At 44.2% G+C, this 25120-nt stretch overlaps 1 protein-coding gene across 5 annotated transcripts in view; it reads left to right on the top strand.

The window, feature by feature from the left end:
• Window positions 1–25120, top strand: part of osbpl8 (oxysterol binding protein-like 8) — a 350856-nt gene that overhangs the window by 232938 nt on the left and 92798 nt on the right. For all 5 annotated transcript variants that reach the window (XM_038780245.1, XM_038780246.1, XM_038780247.1 and 2 more), the window contains 2 exons: window positions 16435–16515; window positions 17495–17596. In XM_038780245.1, coding sequence (XP_038636173.1) covers window positions 16435–16515; window positions 17495–17596 — 183 coding nt within the window. The remainder of the gene's footprint in view (window positions 1–16434; window positions 16516–17494; window positions 17597–25120) is intronic.

Genomic DNA, 25120 nt, shown 5'->3' on the forward strand with positions numbered 1-25120 from the left:
GGCCATTCCCAGTGATGTAGGCGTGGCCGGCAGAAGCTTCTGATGTTCCTGGCAAGTGGAGCAGTTTTGGGCCACCTTCTCAATGTCGGTGTTGAGGCCTGGCCACCAGACATAACTACGGGTCAACATTTTCATTTTGGTCACACCCGGAGGCCCATTGTGCAAGTCCCTCAGTATCAGCTCCTGTTTTTTTCCAGGACAATCACACGCGTCCACCGAGAGGATACCGTCTTCCACGCTAAATTATGACAGCTTGGAGGAAAATGCCCGCAACTCACATGGGAGCTGTCTATTCTGCCCACTATACAGGACTATGTGCCGTACCTTTGACAAGACTGGCTCCATCTGGGTCCACTCACGGATCTGTGATGCCGTGACAGGCAAGGAGTCCTTCTCACCGATCGTGGGGGTCGACATGGGGTCGGTTGATAAAGGCAATCGGATCAGTGCGTCGGCATTTGCTATCTGGGTTCCTGGTTTGTGCTCCAGAGAATACTCGTAGGCAGCGAGCAACAAAGCCCAACGCTGGATCCTTGCAGAAGCAATGGGCGGTATTGGCTTATCCTCTCTGAAAAGTCCCAGCAGAGGCTTATGATCAGTCACGATAATTAAGTGGCGGCCATACACGTACTGGTGGAAACGTTTCACCGCAAAGAGCACCGCCAGGCCCTCCTCCTCGATCTGCGCATACTTGTCCGCTGCAGTCAATGTGCGGGAGGCGAAAGCTATCGGCCGCTCGGCCCTGTTCTACATCTTGTGGGACAGGACGTCCCCAATACCATACGTGGAATGCATCACACGAGATGAGCAAAGGCTTTCCAGGATCATTGTGCGTTAGTAACCCAGAAGACGACAATTGTTGTTTTACCCGCTGGAAAGCGGTTTCTTGCTGCTGAGCCCAAACCCAGGCGTGATTTTTCTTTAGCAGAAGGTGCAACGGGGCCAGCGTAGTTGCCAGATTGGGGAGGAACTTCCCGTAATAGTTTACGAGGCAGAGAAAAGAACAAAGGTGCGAAGTGTCAGTCGGAGCAGGGGCCTGTTGAATTGCTCGCACCTTCTCTGCGACGGGGTGCAAAGCTTCGCGGTCCATCCGATAACCCAGGTAGACTACTTCCTTCACCTGAAAGACGCACTTTGTACAACGTAAACGGACTCCAGCCTCTGAAAAGCGTCTACGGTCAGCCTCCAAATTTTCCAAATGTTCCTGCTCCAACGTCCCTGTGATCAAAACGTCATCTAAGTAAACAGCAACACACGGTAAACCTCTCAAAATGCCCTCCATGACTCGTTGAAAAATAGCAGAGGATACCCCAAAGGGCAACCGTGTATATTCATACAGGCACCAGTGTGTATTAATAGTTACACATGGCCGGGAGGCAGGGTAATGTTGTGAACGAGAGTCCGTCTGCAAGCTTCCCGTAGAGATCCTCTATGCGAGATATTGGATATCGGTCAAGCCAGGAAGCCGTATTCACTAAGTTTATCGTCGCCGCACAAGCGAACTGTGTCATCTGGCTTCATTACAGGTACAATTGGTGCTGCCCAGTCAGCGAAACGGACAGGCCTGATAATACCCAAGGACTCCAAATGAGTGAGCTCCCCTTCTACCTTCTCGAGCAAGGTGTAAGGCACCGGGCGCGTCCGGAAATAGCGCGGCATGGCTCCTGTTTCAACTTGAATACGGGTTATGGCCCCTTTTATTTTCCCAAACCGGGCTGGAATACATCTGGGTACCGTTCTAGTACCTCCATCATCCCTCCAGAACCTGTTTGGAGGAAGTGCTGCCACTGCAGCCGCAAATGGAGCAACCAGTCCCAACCTAAGAGTCTGGGCCCGTGATCGCGCACCACGATAAGTGGGAAATGCCCCTCCAGGCGTCCACAAACAGCAGAGGTCATCGTAGTTCCGGCAATGTCCAATGGTTCCCCTGTGTAGGTCGCCAGTCTGGCCTGTGTGTCGGTTAATGTAAGGGTCTGTATACCCTGCTTGATGCGGTGGAATGTTATCTGGGCGATAACTGAGACCACTGCGCCAGTGTCCAACTCCATCTCAAGGGGGTGAGCATCGACCCATACTGTCACCTTAATGAGTGCGACATGGGGAGCTGCCACACAATGCAGCTGCAGGCAGTCGTCCTCCGTCTCCACGTCCTCGGGTGTAGTCGCCGCAGGTTCATCCAAATGGAAGGTACCTGGGCTGGCCCCAGTTTTTGTCAGAATGACGCGTCTCTGGCACCCCCAGGACCGACGTCTGTGACAGGGTCGGCGCCCACAAGTCCGACACTGACATGGCTCCTCCTCCATTGGTTCTGGAGAAGGCTCCCTTTGGGGAGGAATGTCCAGCGGCCACTGGCGTCGATCTGGACGCCGCTCTGCCCAAGGTACCGTAGGGGTGCTTTTGGACGGAAGGGCTTGCGCCTGAAGGCGTGTTTTCCATTTCCTGTAGCACCTGCACTCCCTGTCCTGCGCTTTCTCGGGACAATAGTATTTGAATGTCCTGTTGAAAAGTCAATGTTGGCTCAACTAAGAACTTTCTCTGGGTGGCCGTATTGTTAATAGTGCAAACCAAATGGTCGCGTAACACTTCTGACAAGGTCTCACTATAGTCACAGTACTCTGCAATCCTGGATAGAAACTCTGCAAGGGATTCTCCTGGGGTCCTTTCAGCAGTATTAAACCGGTAACACTGGACTATCGTGGACGGGGTTGGGTTAAAATGTTGCCCCAAAAGGTCACAAGTTCATCAAACGTCTTGGTTCTCGGCGCAGCTGGGTACGTAAGGCTCCTAATCACCTTAAACGTATGCGGGTCGCAGGCCGTGAGCAAAATGACCACCTGCCGCTCATTTTCAGTGATGTTGTTTGCCTGGAAATAGTAACACATCTGTTGTGCGTACTGGTTCCAGCTTTCCAGCGCAGCATCAAAAACATCCAAATGTCCATACAGAGGCATGGTGTAACAGAAAAACAACTTCTAACCTGTACCCAACAAAAATCCAGGGAGGTGGCTTCAGCAGCTTAGACAGCTATCCACTTTAACACTCGTTGCCAGTTTTGTGAGTGCCACGAGGAATCCAGCACGCGTTGATGGATAGAAAGAAATAACATTTATTTACAATATATATATATATAGGACTTCCGGTGACGGCGGGCAGGAGGCAGCCGCGCAATGGAGGGCTCCCGTTCGGGAACGGCATTTTCGGGGGTTTTATGCCCAGTCCTCGGGTCCACGGAGGCTGCGAAAGCAGGCAGAAGGCACAGAGGAGGCACAGTGAAGGCACAGTAAAGGAAAATGTCGAGGGTGAGCAAAAAAGCGGCTGTAAAAAAAACAGCTGAAGGTCGTCGAGGAGTGGAAAGGTCACCGCAGGGACACCAAGGAAAATGGAAACTGGAGCACCAGGGGAGGCCGCATTGCTTACGGCTGAAGAAATAACTAAGGTGATGGCTGCGGAATTCGCAAGGCAGTTTACAAAATACATGGAGACAATGAGGAAGGAGATGAGGGAAGTTTTGAGTGTGCTGGTGGAGGAGGCGATTTCCCCGGTGATGACGGCGGTGGCGAGCATAATGGCAGAGGTGCGGGAGCAAGGGGAGGTGCTGAAGGAAGTGGAGGACACGTTATTGCAGCACGGTGATCAACTTACCTCGATGGGGAAGGAGATGCCGAAGGTGATGGAGATTAACAAGGATCTGCGAGGAAAAAGTCCTGGAAAACAGATCCTGGCGACAGAATTTGAGGATTGTGGGGCTGTCCGAAGGAGTTGAAGGGCCGTGGCCGACTGAGTATTTTGCCGCGATGCTGGCGAAACTATTGGGGGAGGGGGTGGATACCTCCCGATATGAACTGGATTGGATTGGATTTGTTTATTGTCACGTGTACCGAGGTACAGTGAAAAGTATTTTTCTGCAAGCAGCTCAACAGATCATTCAGTACATGGAAGAAAAGGGAATTAAACAATTCAAGAAAATACATGAGAATACATAATAGGGCAACACAAGATATACAATGTAACTACATAAGCATTGGCATCAGTTGAAGCATACAGGATGTAGTGTTAATGAGGTCAGTCAATAAGAGGGTCATTTAGGAGTCTGGTGACAGTGGGGAAGTGGATCGGACTCATCTGTCGTGGAGGCCTGTACCAAAGGCGAGTTAGCCGCCAAGGGTAGTGACTCTGTGCTTCCGAAGGTACAGTGTGAAGGAGAAGGTCCTGTGCTGGGCCAAGCAGAAGCGGGTGGTGCAGTGGGCTGGAGCTGGTATACGTGTATACCAGGACTTTACGGTGAAGCTGGCGAGGAGGCGGGCTGCTTTCAACCGGGTGAAGAGGGCACTGTACATTCGCACGGTGCAGTGCGGAATTGTATATCCAGCGAAGCTGAGGGTGATTTACAAACTCAAGGACTTTGAGTCTTTTACCGTACCAGGCTGTGATGTAGCCAGATAGGATGCTTTCTATGGTGCATCTGTAAAAGTTGGTAAGCGTCAGTGTGAACATGCCGAATTTCCTTAGTTTCCCGAGCAAGTATAGGCGCTGTGGTGCTTTCTTGGTTATAACGCCAACCTGAGTGGACCAGGACAGATTTTTGGTGATGTGCACCCCTAGGAAATTGAAGCTGTGAACTATCTCCACCTCAGCCCTGTTGATGCAGACAGGGGTGTGTGCAGTACTTTACTTCCTGAAGTCAATGACCAGCTCTTTAGTTTTGCTGGCATTGAGGGATAGACTATTGTCGTTGCACCACTCCACTAGGTTCTCTATCTCCCTCTGAATTCTGACTCGTAGTTATTCGAGATCCGGCCCACTATGGATATGTTGTCAGCAAACTTGTAGATGGAGTTGGAACCAAATTTTGCCACGTAGTCGTGTATGTACAGGGAATATAGTAGGGGGCTAAGTACGCAGCCTTGCCAGCCCCCGGTATTGAGGACAATTGTGGAGGAGATGTTGTTTATTTTTACTGATTGTGGTCTGTGGGTCAGAAAGTCGAGGATCCAGTTGCGGAGTGACGAGCGAAGTCCTAGGTTGTGGAGCTTTTATATCAGCTTGGCTGGGATTATGGTGTTGAAGGCGGAGCTGTAGTCAATAAATAGGAGTCTGATGTAGGAGTCCTTGTTGTTGAGATGCTCTATGGATGAGTGCAGGACCAGGGTGATGGCGCCTGTTGTGGACCGGTTGCGACGGTATGAGAATTGCAGTGGCTCAAGGCGTTGTGGAGTATGGAGGTGATGCGCTTTATGACCAACCTCTCGAAGCACTTCATTACGATTGATGTCAGGGCCACCGGACGGTAGTCATTGCAGCACGTTGCCTGGTTCTTCTTGGTACTGGTATGATGATGGTCTTCTTGAAGCAGGTGGCAACCTCGGAGCGGAGTAGGGACAGGTTAAAGATGTCGGCGAACACAACTGCCAGCTGGTCCGCGCAGGCTCTGAATGCATGACCAGGGATCCCGCCGGACCCAGTCGCCTTCCAAGGGTTCACTTTCAGGAAGTCCGATCTGACTTTGGAAGCTGTGACGATGGGAATGGGTGTGTTAAGGGCTACTGGGGCACTCGACAGCGGATTGATGGTTTCCTGCTCAAATCAAGCATAGAATGCATTGAGTTCATCGGGGAAGAGTGCACTGCTGCTGGAGATACTGCTCGGCTTCGCTTTGTAGCCCGTTATGTTGTTTCGGCCTTGCCACAACCGACTGGAGTCTGTAACACAAACCTACATCCTCTTCAATGTAGGATAGCCATTTAACAATTTGTTCTTTACAATCCAATGTCAATGCTCTTTAAATAAGACACAGTTTATTTACTGTAATTACTACAGCGCAGTTTATTATGCTGTAGCATAAAAGCTCTTTATTGTTACTCGAGATTTTGTTTGATAAGTGTTATTTTTACTCCAATTCTTGTCTCAAGGTTTTGCTCAATTTATTCTAATCCTGCTCCTTAGCAGATTCTGCTCCTTACCAGATTCTATCTTAAACTTTATGCTTGTAGCTCAACAAGTCATTTGGGTCAGAAGGTATACAGTTTGACCCCTGGACCATGCTAAGAAATTTCCTGCATTACCACACTAACTAGACTGTTAAAGGTGCTATATAAATACATGTCTTTTTTAATTTGTTCTTATACAAGGAACCCGTATAAATGCTGCAATTCACCTCAGCATCACTTTGTTAGAGGGATATGGTGCATGCTCTTACAGATTGTTAACATACACCATCTGTGCTTAGATTAAAATTGGTCCTGGAAGATTACCAACATTTGTTCTTCTTTCACGCTCCCATTTGTCATTGAATTTTATATTGCAGTAAATTTTAGCTCAGTTGCCGTTCTATGATTTTTGAAGTCAACCATTTTGTCTGACTGTCTTTGGCTGTATCGTCTTTGATTTTTGTTGGCTCATCAGTAAGGAGTCAGACCTGTGCATCTCTGAGAAACATGTACGTCTCCTTCGTTTTTACACAGCTGCTTTTGTGGTTGGTTTCTGACCGCCTCTGCAATAAACATTCTGGACTTTTTACAGTCTTTCTTTTTAAAAAAAAAATCATCTTATTGGATTTTCTCATATTTATAAACAGTTGTTACCTATATACATTACACTTTTCTTGCCTCCCCCGGGGTTGCGCAGTCCTTTGGTTCTTTTTTTTAACCTGGCTTACTCCTCGTTGCTGACCTCAAACAGGTTTTGGAACAGGCCAACGAACTGCCCCCAAGTATCCAGGAAGCCTTCCTCTGACCCTCGGATGGCGTACTTAATCTTCTCCAGGTGGAGAAATTCCGAGAGGTCAGCGAGCCAGTCTGCAGCTTTGGGTGGTGCTGCCGATCGCCAGCCGAGCAGGATTCTCTGGAGTGCGATTAGGGAAGCGAAAGCAAGGGCGTTGGCCCCCTTCCCCATGTGTAGCTCTGACTGCTCCAATACCCCGAAGATTGCCACTATTGGGCATGGTTTCACCCTCATCCCCACAACCTTGGACATTGCCTCTGAGAAAGCTGTCCAGAACCCAGCAAGCTTGGGGCAAGCCCAAAACATGTGGGTGTGGTTGGCCGGGCCCCTCTGGCACCGTCCACATTTGTCCTCCACCTCCGGAAAGAATCTGCTCATTCGGGTTCTGGTCAGGTGCACTCTGTGCACCACTTTGAGCTGCATTAGGCTTAGCCTTGCGCAGGAGGAGGTGGAGCTCACCCTGCTCAGTGCTTCGCTCCAGAGTCCCCATCCTACCTCTGTCCCCAGTTCGTCCTCCCATTTTTGTCTGGTCCCGTCCAGTGGTGTTCGGACTCTGTCCAGTAGCTGTCCGTATATTTTCCCTTTTCGCTGCTTGTGCCTATCAGCTCCTTCAGTAGTGTGCTTTCTGGGGCCCCGGGGTACCCTACTGTCTCTTTGCGGAGGAAGTGTTTTATTTGGAGGTGTCTCAATTCCTGTCCTCTTGCGAGTTTCCACTTCCTCGTCAGTTCGTCCAGTGTCGCTAGTCTGCGCCCTATGTCGAAGTCCCTGACCGTCAGTGTGCCCCGTCCCGCCTCCATCTTTTGAAGGTGGTATCTAGCATGGCTGGGGGGAATCTGTGATTGCCGCAGATGGGGACCATAAGGGATATTTTGGTTATTCAGAAGTGCTGTCTCAATTGGATCCACGTTCCACAACGAGCTACCACTGGGCTCGTTATGTACCTTGTTGAGGAGGATAGGAGTGCTGCAGTGGCCAGGGCCCGGAGGGTTGATCTTTTACAGGATGCCTCCTCCATTTGTACTCAATCTGTGTCGTGTTCTTTCAATCCCCTCACTTTTTCTGCCGTTGCTGCCCAGTGGTAGTATTGTAGGTTCGGTAGAGCCAGGCCCCCTCTGACTTTCCCTCTTTGCAGTGTCGGTTTGGGTTTACAGTCTTTCTTAGTGCAACATTTCATTGCCCATGTGCTCCAGGAGGTTTATCCCAAAAAGTGCACGTTTTCAGCATTGGCCTTAATCTGAACCATGCCTGCTATTTGTTGATGTAGTTTCCCACAAATAAATTTCCATCCCATCTACTGTACTGTGTCTATCTCTTGGTTAAATTCATTGTCTGACTTTTTAAATCTCCCACTGGCAGCTCAGTTTAATTATATCACTGATGCTTCATAGGGGACTGGCTGCGTAGTGGTAATGGTGCAGGAGTCATAGTGCAGAGGCCCAGAGATACGAGTTGAAATCCCACTTTGGCAGCAGGTAGAATTTAAACTAAATTAAGGTATCTGCAATTAAAAGCTGGTTTCCATAACCATGAAATCCAACTAATGCCCTTCAGGAAAGGAAATCTCCTGTCCTTACCTAGTCTTGCTAGTATGTGACTAGAAACCCACTGCAATGAGGTTGGCTCTTAACTGACTTCTGAAATGGCTGAGCAAGGCACTCTGTTATATCAAACCAATTGGATGGATCACCTGGCATTGACTCAGGCACAAGAAATAACACAGGCGTGCTCTATTCCTTTACTGTCGCTTGATCAAAAATGTAGAATTACCTTCCTAACCGAACTGTTGATGTACTTAAACCTATGCACTGCAGGGGTTCAAGAAGGCAGCTTCAGGACAATTGGGAATGGGCAACAAATCATCAGTGACACATTCATCCGAGGAGCAAATAAGAAAATTCCTGTTATACCTTTACGTCTCCCTCAAAACATATCACCAGATATTCTTTTTGCTGTGTTTAATTTAATTTCTAAATTGCTTTTAGTTTTAATGTCCTGTTGTAAGGATGTTTACTTGAGGTCCAGTCCTTTATACTCGGCACCTTCTTACTTGAGTTTGAGATGAAGTCGGAGTTTCCACACGTTGGTTCGTAATAACCTGCGTATGAACTGCCAAGACTTCGGCAAGTAGGTGTCTCCCTTTGAAGAGAGCATGCACGGAGGGTAGTGATTTCATAGGGTATGCAGCATGGAAACAGGCCCTTTGTCCATGCCGCCCAGTTTATTTCACTAAGCTAGTCCCACTTGCCCGCATTTGGCCTATATCCGTCTATACCCACCCTGCCCATGTAACTGTCTAACTTTTTTAAAGGAAAAAATTCTACCACTACCTCTTCTATCACTGCCTCTGGCAGCTCATTCCAGATGCTCACCACCCTCTGTGTGAATAATTTTCTCTTCTAGTCTCTTTTGTATCTCTCTCCACTCACCTTAAACCTATGCACTCTAGTTCTAGATTCCTCTACCTTTGGGAAAAGATGTTGACTATCTACCTCATCTATGCCCTCATTATTTTATATACCTCTATGAGATCATCCCTAAGCCTCTTAGGCTCCAGGGAAAAACGTCCCAGCCTATCCATCCTCGCCTTATAGCTCAGACCATTAAGTCTTGGTAGCATCCTCGTAAATCTCTAATGCATTCTTTCTAATTTAACAATATCCTTCCTATAATAGGGTGGCCAGAACTGAATGCAGTATTCCACGTGTGGTCTGACTAATGCCTTGCACAACTTCAACAAGACGTCCCAACTCATGTATTCAATATTCTGACCAATAAAACCTAGCATGCTGAATGCCTTCTTCACCATCCTGTCCACCTGCGACTCCACTTTCAAATAGCTATGAACCTGTACCCCGAGGGTCTCTTTGTTCTGTAACTCTCCCCAACTCTCTACCATTAACTGAGTACATCCTGCCTGATTTGATCTACCAAAATGCATCACCACATTTATCCAAATTAAACTACATCTGCAATTCAACGGCCCACTGGCCCAATTGGTTAAGATCCTGTTGCAATCTTTTATAACCTCCTTCACTATCCCCTATGCCACCAATCGTGGTGTCATCTGCAAACGTACTTACCATTATCCTACATTCTCATCCAAATCATTAATCAAAATAACAATGGACCCAGCACTGATCCCTGAGGCACACTGCTGGTCACAGGCCTCCAGTTTAAAAAACAACCCTCCACAACCACCGTTTGGCTTCAGCCGCCAAGCCAATTTTGTATCCAATAGGCAACCTCACCCTGGATACCATCAGATTTAACCTTTTGAAACAACCTACCATGTGGTATCTTGTCAAAAGGCCTTGCTAAAGTCCATGTAGACAAAGCTGACTGCACTGCCCTCATCTACCTTCTTGGTTACCCCTTCAAAAAACTTAATCAAATTGGTGAGACATGACTTTCCCCTGACAAAGCCATGCTGACTTTCCCTAATTAGCCCATGCCTGTCTAAATGCCTGTAGACCACGTCCCTCAGAATACCTTCTAACAATTTACCCACTGCACAAGTAAGGCTTCTTCTCATTTATGACTAAAATAATGCTGTCTATTTATTACGTTTATTCTCATCATTAGCTGCAACACAGATATTGAGCATTATAGTCTTAGTTGTTTATTTTATTTATGATTTGATTTTGTTATAGAAACCAGAAGAAGTAAGTTGTATTTATGGGTATTAGGATTAAGCTTTAGCTTTTGTTTTAAGTTTAATTTATATTCTTTATTTGTGTTTTAGAAAGGTGAAACCAGGGTCTAGTTTCATCTTAGAATGGAGGTCTGGAGCTGTTTGTATATCTGCATTTTTAATGAGATATTATGAACATTGAAGCAGTGGAGGAAAGTTAAAAATTGAAGTAGAGGAAAAACTGCTGTTGCCTAGCAACAGGAGGCCCATAGAGAGATGGGAAGAAACAGAAAAGTAGCTTTTGTTCAGTTGGAATAAAGTGCCAGGAGATGAAAAGGGACAAGAGAAAAAGACCCAAAGAAAAGGAAAAAGTTTCAAAACTAGGGAGGGACAGGAACATGTCTTGTGATGACGCATAAGCCAAGGAATAAAGACGGTTGGGTGGCATGTAGTGCAGTGGTTAGCACGGCTGCCTTATGGTGCCGAGGACCTGGATTTGATCTCGATCCCAACCCCAGGTCACATTCCGTGTGGAGTTTGCACATCCCTGTCTCTGTAGGTCTCTCTCCCATAATCCAAAGATGTGCAAGGTAGGTGGATTGGCCACACTAAATTGGCCCTTAATTGGAAATTTAAAAAAAAAATCTTTTAAATAAAGACACGGATGATAAACTAAATCGTATTCAGTGAAGTTAAAAATGAGGATCAGAGGAATGCGCCACTTTTAATGAGAAAGCTGCAGGAAGCAAACTTTAAGTAAAATAGGCCTGAAGGAAGCCAGAGATCCAAGGAGACAGCCTCTTGAACTCTTTACTATGGGCCTCGAAACAATGGCACAGCTGAATTCGTGAGAGAGTGTGTGTAAAGCAAAGCTTGAATGCGTGGCGATCCAGAAGAGAAGATTATCAGAAGGAGAGGTTGAAACCCTGGAGGTGGACTGTTGGTGAAGACATCTGAGTGAAAGCGTCATTTGGGAGATTTCAGAGTGTCGTCTTTGACAGCAGAGCTTGGATACCCTTGTATAAAAGACATTTTGGCTCACGGGGTGAGAAACGTAGTTGTTGTTTTGGGTGGCGCCCATCACTTGATTTCAGAGTCAGGGTATTTGAACACAGGTCAAATAAATCTGTTAGTTTATATGGATTGTGTGCTTACTGTAAGCATTAAAGTATAAATTTGATTTTGTTACTGTTATCTTTGTGAATCTATCTATCTGTAAAGGTATAGTTGTGGGTGAAAGAGTAGTGTATTATTGTTTCTTCCTATTTAATACATTTTTAATTATTTTGTATAAAGTAAATTAGCAGCCTCTGTGACTGTGTTCAATAGCCAACCTCCATGTTTATTAACCAAAAATAAAAGTGAGGATCTATTAAACTAGGTTCCACCCTGGGATCTGACTTGTCTCGTAGTAACACCAGATGGGATCGTAACAAATTCAATTATGAAATCAAATGATTTGTTTATTGTCACATGTACCGAGGTACAGTGAAAAGTATTGTTCTGCATACAGTTCACACAGATCATTCCATACATGAAAAAGCAAACATAAATACACAATGTAAATACATAGAAACAGGCATCGAGTGAAGCATGCAGGAGTGTACACTCAGTAGAGAAGATGTGTGAAGCGATCAGATCAGTCCCCAAGAGGGCCATTTAGAAGTCTGGTAACAGTGGGGAAGAAGCTGTTTTTGAGTCTGTTAGTGCATGTTCTGTATCTCCTGCCTGATGGAAGAAGTTGGAAGAGTGACTAAGCCAGTTGGGATGGGTCTTTGATTATGCTGCCCGCTTTTCCAAGGCAGCAGGAGGTGTAGACCGAGTCAATGGATGGGAGGTGGGTTCTCGTGATGGACTGAGTGGTGTTTACGACTCTCCAAAGTTTCTTAGGGTCTTGGGCTGAGCAGTTGCCATACCAGGCTGTGATAGGATAGCCAGATAGAATGCTTTCTCTGGTGCATCTGTAAAAGTTGGTAAGAGTCAGTGTGGACATGCCGAATCTCCTTAGTTTACTGTTATGCTTTCTTGGTGGTAGCGTCGACATGGGTAGACCATGACAGATTGTTGATGATGTGCACACCTAGGAGTTTGAAGCTGTCAACCATCTCCACCTTGGTCCCATTGATGCAGACAGGGGTTTGTACAATACTTTGCTTTCTGAAGTCAATGACCAGCTCTTTAGTTTTGCTGACATTGAGATCAGTATCAAAGTAAAAACAGCTGCTGCTTTGACTTATCATCCTTCAAAAGAAATTAACCTTCAGTGGCCTTGATCTCGGCCTCTTGATCTGGAATTGCCTTCCAAAATCCCTCCATTTATCTCTCCAGCAGGAGCCTCAGAATCCACATTTGGTCACCCCATCCAACATTTCCTTTGATTCAACATGCATTTTTATGTTTGAAAATAAATGCAAGATGCTGTTGATGAATGGTCGGTCCACTGGTGAGAAAGTTAACAAATAAGCCTATTTAGGTTGCACAGTAAGACGTCTAACAACACCAGGTTAAAGTCCAACAAGTTTGTTTCAAATCACTAGCTTACGGAGCACTGCGTGTTTGTAGAGTAAAAGGCCTTTTGGTTTGAATTAGAAAAGAGAGAAGAACGTATATAAAACGCTTCCCACGACCTCCAGATATACTCAAATGTTTTGCCCCCAATTAAGTACTTGTGAGGTGTATTATGGAAAATCATTTTAATTGGTCACATTTTTCTCTGTATTGCAATTGACTCCACCTCATCGTCTCCAGGCTCTTTCTCTTAAAAATAAAATCCTGATTGTGGAAAATTTCATTGCAATTTTGATGAAAATGTCAAAAGTACCAAAGGACTGACATCTGAAAGCAAATTACTGATCTGATACTTAAACTGGATTTTTTAAAAAGCTATAAAATATTTCATACTGAAACAACCTTCAGATCATATTTACATCCCTTGAATTAATTGCCAAATGGTCCAATCCTCATTCCATTGCATGGCACTACTTTTCTGACGTTATTTTCCAGCTCCTATGCAATCATTTAGCGTAGTGCTCTCCTCATGCTAAATTTAGCTGGATTATTAATGAGAGCACATTTGACATTAATCTGGGATTTGTTGAGGCTTAGAAGATGAGTGTTGTTTTCATAAATATGAAACTAGTTACTTTTGGGCATTGGGGGAGTAGGAGGTAGTGCGGGATGGGTTTATTTGTCGTGTGTTTTATTTTAAATAAACAGTTAAATTTACAATGCTCAGTATGCTCGTAGAATCTTGCTCATTTTGTATTACGTTTAGACTGTAAGTATTTGCCCTGCAGCAGACATTTCTACAGTATTTCCTGGACTAGAATAACTGAGTACAAGTGGCATTGCTTATGAGGTTTAGCGTAGATTTGGGGTGAAATTTTGTGCCTTTCCATATGGTGAGTTTGGTGGTGTCAGCTATTTAATCAAGTGGAGATGGCTAGAGTGGACCCCACTATCTTCCCATCTGCACTCTGGTTAAGTCCATGGCAGGAATCCCTGTGGACAGCCTTTCTGTCTAACTTCCAATTGAGACCCTTACTTAGACAATCAGTGCCTATTCAGGGCCTTATCTCACCATTGCAAGTATTAACCCATTGGCATACTGGGCAGGTAAGTGGACTATCCAGGTGGGGAGCATAACAGGCAGTCTTGTGCAGAGTTGCATGTGGGCCACCTGGGGTTGGAGAATCTGTCTTTCAAAGGCACTCGCTGCCTAATCGAGGGAGCCTGCATCGGGAAGGTGACGGCCACAACTCTCAGGCTCAGGATCCAAGATGATCCTAGCCTTCATCTGTGTTGTATTTGTAGCAACCAGCAGTGGAACAGCCATTCAATAGACCTGCCGGCCACATTTGGCTGTGAGCTTTTCATGGATGGGACTATTTTTTAAAAATTCAATCATAGAGTTTGGGCTTCGCTGGCTAGGTCAGCATTTATCACACGTTCCTTTCCTTTTTTTTTTAGATCCAACACTTCATGTGTATCCAAAGAATCTTTTTTTCTATTGCTGTCAGACGTAGAGGTGAGAGAGAAAGAAGCAAAAGAGTTGAGGGCACAAAATTGTCAGTGAGGTCTGTCAAATGTTCAAATACATAAGAGATGAGTGTCAGAAGAGATAGGAAGAAAACAAAGGAAAAGAAGAAAGGGAGAAAGAAAAGCTGAGGAAAAGTGAAAGCTCAGAGGCAAAGACTAATTCCATTTCTGTAGGCTTAATTAGTTTCTCAGAAATGTCCTAACATGCTAAAATACTTATTTTTATTCATGGGATGTGGGCATTGCTGACTTGGCCAACACCTATTGCCTATACCTAATTGCCCATGAGAAGCCATGAGGTTACAGATTGTGATTGAATATAATTCTGCTGATGATGATGGCCCACAGCACCTCCTGGATACCCAATCTCGAGTTGTGAGATCTGTTCAAAATCTATTCCATTTAGCATGATGGTCGTGCCACACACTATGAAGGGAATCTTCAATGTGCAGACTGGACTTTGTCTCCACAAGAGCTGTGAGGTAGTCACTCCTAACGATAGTGTCATGGACAGATGCATCTGCGGCAGGCAGGTTGCTGAGAATGAGGTCAAGTATAGTTTTCCTTCTAATTGGTGTTCTCATCACCTGTCACAGTTGCAGAATAGCAGTTATGTGCTTTAGGACTCAACCAGCTTGGTCTGTAGTCGTGTTGCTGACATCCTCAGTGCTTCCTCCAAGTGATGCTTAACAAAGCAGAGCACTAATTCATCAGCTGAAGGGATGCAGTATTTGGCGATCAGGCATTTTTCTTACCCATTTAAACTAATACCATGAGACATCATAGAGTCCAGAGTCTTGTTCAGGACTCCTAGGACAACTCCCTGCCAACTGTATACCATAGTGCTTCCAAATCTACTGGGCCTGCCCTGCTAGTGGGACAGGGCATACCCAGGGATGGTGATGGTTATTTCTGAGTTATTATCTGTAATGTATGACTGTCAGGTGTTGCTTGACGAGTCTGTGACACGGGTTTCTCAATTTTGGCACAAGCTGCAGATGTTAGTGAGGAGGACTTTGTAGGGTTGACATTGCAGTTGTCATTTCCAATGCCTTGGTCAGGTGTTCAGTCCAGTTTCCTTTTAGACCGTTAAGCACTTTGATGCAACTGAGTGGCTTGATAGGCCATTTCTGGGGCATCTAAAGAATCAACCACATTGTTGTGAATCTGAAGCCACATATAGGCCAGCTAGGGACTGCAGATTTCCTAATGAAGGACATTATTGAACCAAATGAGTTTTTAATGACAATCCATAATAGCTTCATTATTTTTAATTCCAGATTTTTATTCAAATTCCACCACATGACATCGTGGGATTCGAACCTGGTTATCTGAATTACTAGTCCAGTGACAACACCACTATGCCATCGCTTATACCCATGGATATCACAAGGACGCCCGCCACTGTCATGCCAAGTGCCTGAGTGGAACAAAGTGGTGCCTGCCTTCCCGAAAAGAGGCAAGCAGGCCTATCACTGGCTCTCCGCCTGGTGACCGAGACCCCTCCGCAAGATCATCCCCCCGTTCCCCCCCCCCCCCCCCCCCCCCCCCCCCCCCCAGATTAGTATTGGAGATCGGGATCAATTTGAATGTGGCTGCTGTGCTTTTGCAGTCATTCCTTTTTTAAAAATATTAGCAAGCTGATAAAGTTTCCAGGTCACTATGTAGAAAAGGGACTATCTCTGCAATTCGTGGCTTGTGTTTTAAGACACTTTGCCTTAATTAATCCCCTTTCCTACTGCCTTTGTTACACGTATTTTAACATCATTGAGAGTTTGTGATGGGTCAATGGTGTATGTTTGTATCCCTGCGTCTTTTAAGCTCTTTGTAGATCTATTTTAGTTTAAAGCTTAAATGAAATAAAGTTAACCGAGCATGTAGTGGGGAGAAAGTCAATGCAAAATACTTTTGCAGTGCTTCGCTTAAACATAATGGCTAGTGTTTGTCTGAAACTCGAGACCAGCTAGCTTAGCCATTTTGTTTCTTTACAATGTGTATTTGAAAACTCCAATCTTTGCTAATCGTATTATTTTACGTTGTTACAGTCAGAGTCCAAGCTTTACAATGGAACGGAAAAGGATCTTGTCTCGCCTGGGAGTAAACTCACAAAAAAGGAATCGCTTAAGGTATATTAATTCATATTAAGAAAATATATTCAAAACTGCATAAATGTTTTATTTTCAAATTAAGAATGAACTTTGGAAGATTTAGTTCCAACAAAGTTTTGGTAAAATATTCTCTTCATATACCGAGGCCCTAAAATATGCCTCAGTTCCAGCATACAATGTAAAGTCACAATGGTCCCAGATGACCATAAGCTGCTTTCTCCTTTGAGTGGGGGAACTGCCTGGTGGTACTTTAACCTGATGATAACCTCAGGCGAGAGGCAAGGTTGAGAAAGTGGGCCTTCAGAATAACATCAGCTGGTACGGGAATGGAACTGGCACTGTTGGCCATGCTCTGCATCACAAACCAGCTGTCCAGTCAACTGAGCTAAACCAGCGTCCGGTTTGTTATACGAATACCCCTTGTAGTGTCAGTTCCAGGTTAGCCCTTGCAGCGTCAGTATGTCAGTGTGTACCATGCAAATCATACCTACAATCTCACTGAGGTGAGATACTTAGCTTTGTTTTATTTTCTGTGTGTTCTCAAAATTGGATTAAGACCACCTCTATATATTTTAAGCAGAAGTTATAACCAACAGAGACAAAATCTTAATTTAACCAAAATTTGTTGAATCAAACCCAGTTCCTTGAGGTGAAAGGATGGTAATGACTATATGTTAAATTTCAGCTTCAAAGACAAAGTAGTAAATCATGTGCGAGGATCGGTGGACTAAAGCACAAGGATCGTTTGTCATTCAAGTCCCTTGACTGAAATGTTCATCTTAAACTTTTACACATCTGCTGCTCCTTGTCTTGAGCATGAGCAAAAGTATGATCTCTGTCATTTTGTTAATTTATCTGCAAAAAACCATCATTGACATAAATTCCAAAAAAAATGTTTACTAAAACATTTAGGACTTGTCTGGTTGCAGGAGGACTAGATTTATACAAATTTCACTAATTTTATTGCAGTTGTTTATTAAATAAATTATAATTACAGGTTCAAAAGAAAAATTACAGGGAAGAGAAAAAAAGAGCAACAAAAGAATTGCTCAGCAGCATTACTGATCCCTCTGTAATAGTGATGGCAGATTGGCTGAAGGTAAGTTGTGACAGGAGCTATAGCTAATGCTATATTCACCATTGTTACTTTGCTGCTCATGGTCTGTGGGGATAGACATCCAATTACATTTCACAGATTTACTTCCTCTATTAAACACAATATTAATGCAAATCGATAATTATGTTGTCAAAACTATATTGTAATAAACCCTTGTGTTGCAGAGATCTTCATTTTATTCTTTTTATACCGTTCTTATATTCCAAATCTTCATTGTAAATAAAAATGAAGAACGAGATGAATATAAATGCTCAGACGGCTGAATGTGGCTAGGAGCTTTTCATAGTGACTTAATTGCAGTGCTAATGTAAGCCTACTTGTGACAATAAAGATTATTATTATTATTATTATTAGAACTCTAGTATTACTGAAAAAAGACATTTTGTTGAATATGTTTGCTTTATGCTCATCAGGACAATCACAAGAATACCACAGTGTCCAACATTAGATTTTGCGATTGGACAACATTTGCTAAATAGTCAGTGTACTAAAGGTTACACTAACGACCAATTTAAGATTGCCATTCGGGCTCTGTGTTGCCTTTGCATGTACTGGAAGCTACATATATCACTACATAGGGCTCTGTTTTTTGCAGGCAGAAAGAACATGTACACACATTGCGCCTGTTTCATGTAAACAAAATAATAGCCATTCACTGGTTCATTCCTTCGGACAATTTCTTGACCAGTTAGAGTCAAGTTGCCTGGTTTAAATTTTCAAGCACTGTTTGGCAGTTAACTGTCAGTCATTAATTGGTGCATTCTCCGTGGCAATTGTTTCTATCAATCAGAGTCCACTTGCTAACCAATTAGAGCACTCTCTTCTCATACAGTGTAAAGTTTTTGTTTCCCCTGACATTGGTATTCGTGCGAATGTGCGGATGAGTACAAGATTGAAATGTCTAAATGTCTTTTTTCAGCAATAATAAAGATGACTGTCGTACAACTCAACTAAATATAACCCAGTAAAATTACCATCAAAAATGAAGATAGTTTTGAAAATAATATACTCACCATACATGTTCCCTTCCCAAAGATGGAGTTCCTTCAACTTGACCAACTTTGAATCAAAAGTGAATTGTAGATCCAGACATAATTTTCTTGCCGAGATCAACCCACCTTAAATTCCCGACCAAAGCAAGATCATGCTGTTTCTGTTTTTGTGTTTCTCTCTTCTGCTTGTGTATTGCTCACTCGGTCAGTTTTGGGTTCCTTAATATTCACAGAACAAGATCTTCAGAAATATTGTTGCAGATCATCTTTCCTCATAACACACATGGGACCAATAACTAAAACTTTCTCTATTTTAGCCTTTTCTCTAATATTCAGTCTGCTTTAAAGGTCGGATAAAATATTCAAAAACTTTCTTGAATGAACTAAAGGCAAACATGGTCTGCTTATCTTGATGCTTGTTCCTCGGTCATCCCAGTGGATTGCTGGTCCTACTGCTCAGTGTGATATCCTCCTTTCATGACAACATGAGGGGATAACAGCGGAATCTTTGGGGATCTGTAATGGTTAAAATAGTTTGACACTCTTTGTTGCTATCATATAACTTTGGCTCATCTCCAGAGAGTGTCTCGGTATACACCAGAAAAGATGGAACATGGTTCAACCGTGCCTACCTGAGATCCAAGAGAAAAGTGCGTCAAGTCCTCATCAGAAAGTTTCTCTATACTGATGATGTCATTGTACTAGAATGCGTTGATGGCACTTTGGTAATGTTACTGTACTAGTATTCCAGAAACCTAGGCTAATGCTCAGGGGAAATGGTTTAAATCTCATCACGGCAGCTGGTGGAATTTGAATTTAATTAATGGATCAAATAAATCTGGAATGAAAGCTACTTTTAGTAATAGTGATCATTAAGCTACCATTGATTGTCATAAAATCTATCAGATTCACTAATTTTATTTAGGGAAAAAAATCTACTGTCCTTAACTGGTCTGGCCTATGTGGCTCACACACACAGCAATGTAGCTGACTCTTAAATTCCCTCAAATGGTAATTTTAGATGGACAATAACTGCTGGCATTGCCAGTGACACAAAAGAATAAAAAAGACAAGCATTCCATTCCGAGGAACACCTTCAGCAACAAATGTATAGAAGAGTTTGCTTTGACCTTTAGCATCAGCAAGACAAATGTCATGGTCCAAGACGTTGCCACACTGCATCAGCATCAATAATGTAACACAGGAGGTTGCTCAGAGCTGCACATATTTGTGCTTGGCAATCACCAGCGATTTGCATCGGCAGCATTCGCTGTTTCCTTTCACTTGTGAATGTACAGTCAGTACCTTGCGAATATATAGTCAGTACTTTCACTTGTATTCACAGATCAGCTATGATCTAATTGAATGGCAGAACAGGCTCGCAGAACTGAACAACCTGTTTCCTTCTCGCTCAACTTTTGATTTATTTTTCACTTTTTTTTCACTCTCTCTTTCTAACATGCACCAATCTCATTGGAGTTTGGGGAGAGATAGAAAAATGGAACTTAACTGGGAGAATGTCCTACCTGACTAGGCTACAGATTTCACATTTAGGGCTGGGTCAAGGAAAATAAGGCAGGTGACAGCTAACAAAAATATACCAATCAGTGATCTTCTGAACCCAAATCTGTTTTTATTCATTACGCTGTGCTGCTCTCCAATCACTTGAGGAATTATTATTATTAATGTGAAAATAAAGAACAAATGGACAGAGCTTCTTGTCTGCAGTGTGGTCACGTTATCCCCTGCAGGCAAATCTCTCTTTATGTTATTGGAGAATGGATAAGAATTCTTGAAAAAGGCAATTGAAGAATTAAGTGTGTTAAAGTTTGATTAGTTTATGCAATTTGATCTTTCTCTGAATGCTAAAATAGAGAAACACTCACATTTCAAATATTTGTCAGCTAAACTAGCAGGTGGCTTTGCACTTATTGAATTTGCAGTACTGCAAAATCATAAATACTTTTCAACAATATTTTCAGGACTTGCTTACAAAAAGAACAATATTGAATATTGTGGTAATGTTACTGAACAGGTTCCAGAGGCCTGAACTAACACTTTGGAGGCATGAGTTAAATCTCACCACAGCTGGGGGAACTTAAATTCAATTAGAAACATGCAATAAAAAAGCTAGTCTCAGTAATGGTGACCATTAAAACCCATCTGGTTCACTGATCTCCTTTAATAGGAAAGATCTGCCATCCTTAGTCCGTACTTGACTCCAGACCCACAGCAATGTGGTTGACTCTTAACTGCCCTCTGTAATGGCGTATGCTCTGGATAGCATTAAATAATCCCACTGCCAAACGACCAGACCCAACCTCTGAAGTTAAACAATGATGGGCAATTAATGGGAGGTAGGGCCCATCAACTTGCTCATCCTCAATGATGGGGGAGCCCAGCACGAGTGCAAAAGACAAGGTTGAAGCATGAACAAGCATTTTCAGATATATGCTTGTACTGATGATCCACTTCAGCCTTTCCAAGAGATTCTCTCTAGCATGTCTTAGAACAAAGAAAAGTACAGCACAGGAACAGGCCCTTCGGCCCACCAAGCCTGTGTCGACCATGCTGCCCGTCTAAACTAAAATCTTCTACACTTCCTGGGTCCGTATCCCTCTATTGCCATCCTATTCATGTATTTGTCAAGATGCCCCTTAAATGTCACCATCGTCCCTGCTTCCACCACCTCCTCTGGCAGCGAGTTCCAGGCACCCACTACCCTCTGTGTAAAAAAAAAAAACTTGCCTCATACATCACCTCTGAACCTTTCCCCTCACACCTTAAACCTATGCCCCCTAGTAATTGACCCCTCTGCCCTGGGAAAAAGCCTCTGACTATCCACTCTGTCTATGCCCCTCATAATTTTGTAGACCTCTATCAGGTTGCCTCTCAACCTCTGTCGTTCCAGTGAGAACAAACCGAGTTTATTCAACCGCTCCTCATAGCTAATGCCCTCCATACCAGGACAACATCCTGGTAAATCTCTTCTGCACCCTCTCTAAAGCCTCCACATCCTTCTGGTAGTGTGGCGACCAGAATTGAACACTATACTCCAAGTGTGGCCTAACTAAGGTTCTATACAGCTGCAACATGACTTGCCAATTCTTATACTCAATGCCCCGACCAATGAAGGCAAACATGCCGTATACCTTCTTGACTACCTTCTCCACCTGTGTTGCCCCTTTCAGTGACCTGTGGACCTGTACACCTAGATCTCTCTGACGTACAATACTCTTGAGGGTTCTGCCATTCACTGTATATTAGACCTTCCAAAATGCATTGTCCGGATTAAACTCCATCTGCCATCTCTCCGCTCAAGTCTCCAAATGATCTAAATCCTGCTATATCCTCTGACAGTCCTCATCGCTATCCGCAATTCCACCAACCTTTGTGCTGTCTGCAAACTTACTAATCAGGCCAGTTACATTTTCTTCCAAATCGTTTATATATACTACAAACAGCAACGGTCCCAGCACTAATCCCTGCGGAACACCACTAGTCACAGCCCTCCAATTAGAAAAGCACCCTTGCATTGCTACTCTCTGCCTTCTATGACCTAGCCAGTTCTGTATCCATCTTGCCAGTTCACCCCTGATCCCGTGTGACCACCTTTTGTTCCAGTCTACCATGAAGGACCTTGTCAAAGTCCATATGGACAACATCCACTGCCCTTCCTGCATCAATCATCGTTGTGACCTCTTCGAAAAACTCTATCAAGTTAGTTAGACACGACCTCCCCTTCACAAAACCATGCTGCCTCTCGCTAATACGTCCATTTGCTTCCAAATGGGAGTAGATCCCATTTGCGTAGAGATGGCACAGGTGGACTTTAATCTGTACAATTGTGAGGTAATGCATTTTGGAAGGTCTAATGCAGGTAGGGAATATACAGTGAATGGTCTTGAAGAATTCTCTCCAGTAATTTCCCTACCCTGACGTAAGGCTCACCGGCCTGTAGTTCCCTGGATTATCCTTGCTACCATTCTTATACAAAGGAACAGCATTGGCAATTCTCCAGTCCTCCGGGACATCACCTGAAGACAGTGAGGATCCAAAGATTTCTGTCAAGGCCTCAGCAATTTCCTCTCTAGCCTCCTTCAGTATTGTTGGGTAGATCCCATCAGGCCCTGGCGACTTAGTTAGCTACCGTAATATTTTTCACGACGTCCAACACCTCGTCTTTTTGGATCTCAATGTGACCAAGGCTATCTGTACACCATTCTCCAGACTCAACATCCACCAATTCCTTCTCTTTGGTCAATACTGATGCAAAGTATTCATTTCGTACCTCACCCATTTCCTCTGGCTCCACACATAGATTCCCTTGCCTATCCTTCAGTGGGCCAACCCTTTCCCTGGCTACCCTCTTGCTTTTTATGTACGTGTAGAAAGCCTTGGAATTTTCCTTAACCCTATTTGCCAATGACTTTTCGTGACTCTTTCTAGCCCTCCTCACTCCTTGCTTAGGTACCTTTCTACTTTCCTTATATTCCACACAGGCTTCTCTGATGCCAGCCTTCTAGCCCTGACAAATGCCTCCTTTTTCTTTTTGATGAGGCCTACATTATCTCTCGTTATCCAAGGTTCCCAAAATTTGCTGTATTTATCCTTCTTCCGCACAGGAACATGCCTGTCCTGAATTCCTTTCAACTGACATTTGAAAGCCTCCCACATGTCAGATGTTGATTTGCCCTCAAACATCTACCCCCAATCTAGGTTCTTTAGTTCCCGCCTAATATTGTTATAATTAGCCTTCCCCCAATTTAGCACATTCACCCTAGAGCCACCCTTATCCTTGTCCACCAACACTTTAAAACTTACTGAATTGTGGTCACTGTTCTCAAAATGCTCCCCTACTGAAACTTCTACCACCTGGCCAGGCTCATTCCCTAATACCAGGTCCAGTACAGCCCCTTCCCTAGTTGGACTATCTACATATTGTTTTAAGAAACCCTCCTGGATGCTCCTTACAAACTCTGCCCCGTCTAAGCCCCTAGCACTAAGTTAGTCCCAGTCAATATTGGGGAAGTTGAAGTCTCCCATCACAACAACCCTGTTGTTTTTACTCGTTTCCAAAATCTGTCTACCTATCTGCTCCTCTATCTCCCGCTGGCTGTTGAGAAGTCTGTAGTAAACCCCCAACATTGTGACTGCACTCTTCATATTCCTGATTTCTACCCATATAGCCCTGCTTTCCTCTGAAGTGTCCCCCCGTAGTACAGCTGTGATATTCTCCCTAACCAGTAGCGCAACTCCGTCCGGCACCCCTTTTACATCCTCCTCTATCCCGCCTGAAACATCAAAATTCTGGAATGTTTAGCTGCCAATCCTGCCCTTCACTCAACCAGGTGTCTATAATGGCAACAACATCATAGTTCCAAGTACTAATCCAAGCTCTAAGTTCTTCTGCCTTACCCATGATACTTCTTACATTAAAACATATGCACTTCAGGCCACCAGACCCGCTCTTTTCAGCAACATCTCCCTGTCTGCTCTTCCTCAGAGCCGTACTGGCCCTATTCCCTAGTTCTCCCTCAATGCTTTCACCTTCTGATCTATTGCTCTGGTACCCACCCCCCTGCCATACTAGTTTAAACCCTCCCGTGTGACACGAGCAAACCTTGCAGCCAGGGTATTTATAAATATATTTATTCACTCCACATATTATCAAAAAATTGTTGAATGGGCATTGCAAAGGCTATGAGCTGTGCCAACCTCCTGGCTGCAGTACTGTGCTCTTTGACTAGCCATGCCTCTAACAAAGCTGTTCCAGTACAACTACAACACTAATATCGACCCAAAGACAGAACAAATCCACTTTTTCTAAATACTATCTCATTAACCTACTCTCGATCACCAGCAAACCGACGGAAGATGTAATTGACAGTGATATCAAGCGGCATTTACACGACAGTAACCTGCTCACTGCTTACTTGGTTTGGGTTCTATCACTCGCTCCTGACTTCATTACATCCTTGGTCCAAACATGGACAGAAGAGCTGAACTCGAGAGGTGAGTGACTGCACTTGACCTCAGAGCAGCACCAAGTGTGGCGTTAAGGAGCCCTAGCAAAAGGGGGGAAAGTCTCCATTGTCTCGAGTCATACCTGGCACAAAAGACGATGGCTAAGATTGTTGCAGCTTTGGGCAGCATGTGGCACAGTGGTTCGCATTGGGACTACGGCGCTGAGGACCCGGGTTTGAATCCCGGCCCTGGATCACTGTCCGTGTGGAGTTTGCACATTCTCCCCGTGTCTGCGTGGGTTTCACCCCCACAACCCAAAGATGTGCAGGTTAGGTGGATTGACCACGCTAAATTGCCCCTTAATTGGGAAAAAAAAATAATTGGCTACTTTAAATTTATTTTTTTAAAAAGATGGTTGCAGGCCAATGATACCCACCCCAGGACAAAGCTGCAGGAAGACTGTCCGAGTCTCAACCAACTTCCAGCTGATAGTCAGAAGGGGAGATGTTCACTGATGATTGAATGGTATTCAATTTCACTCCGAACT

Source organism: Scyliorhinus canicula, chromosome 20, assembly GCF_902713615.1.
Source record: "Scyliorhinus canicula chromosome 20, sScyCan1.1, whole genome shotgun sequence".
In the NCBI taxonomy this organism is placed as follows: domain Eukaryota; kingdom Metazoa; phylum Chordata; class Chondrichthyes; order Carcharhiniformes; family Scyliorhinidae; genus Scyliorhinus; species Scyliorhinus canicula.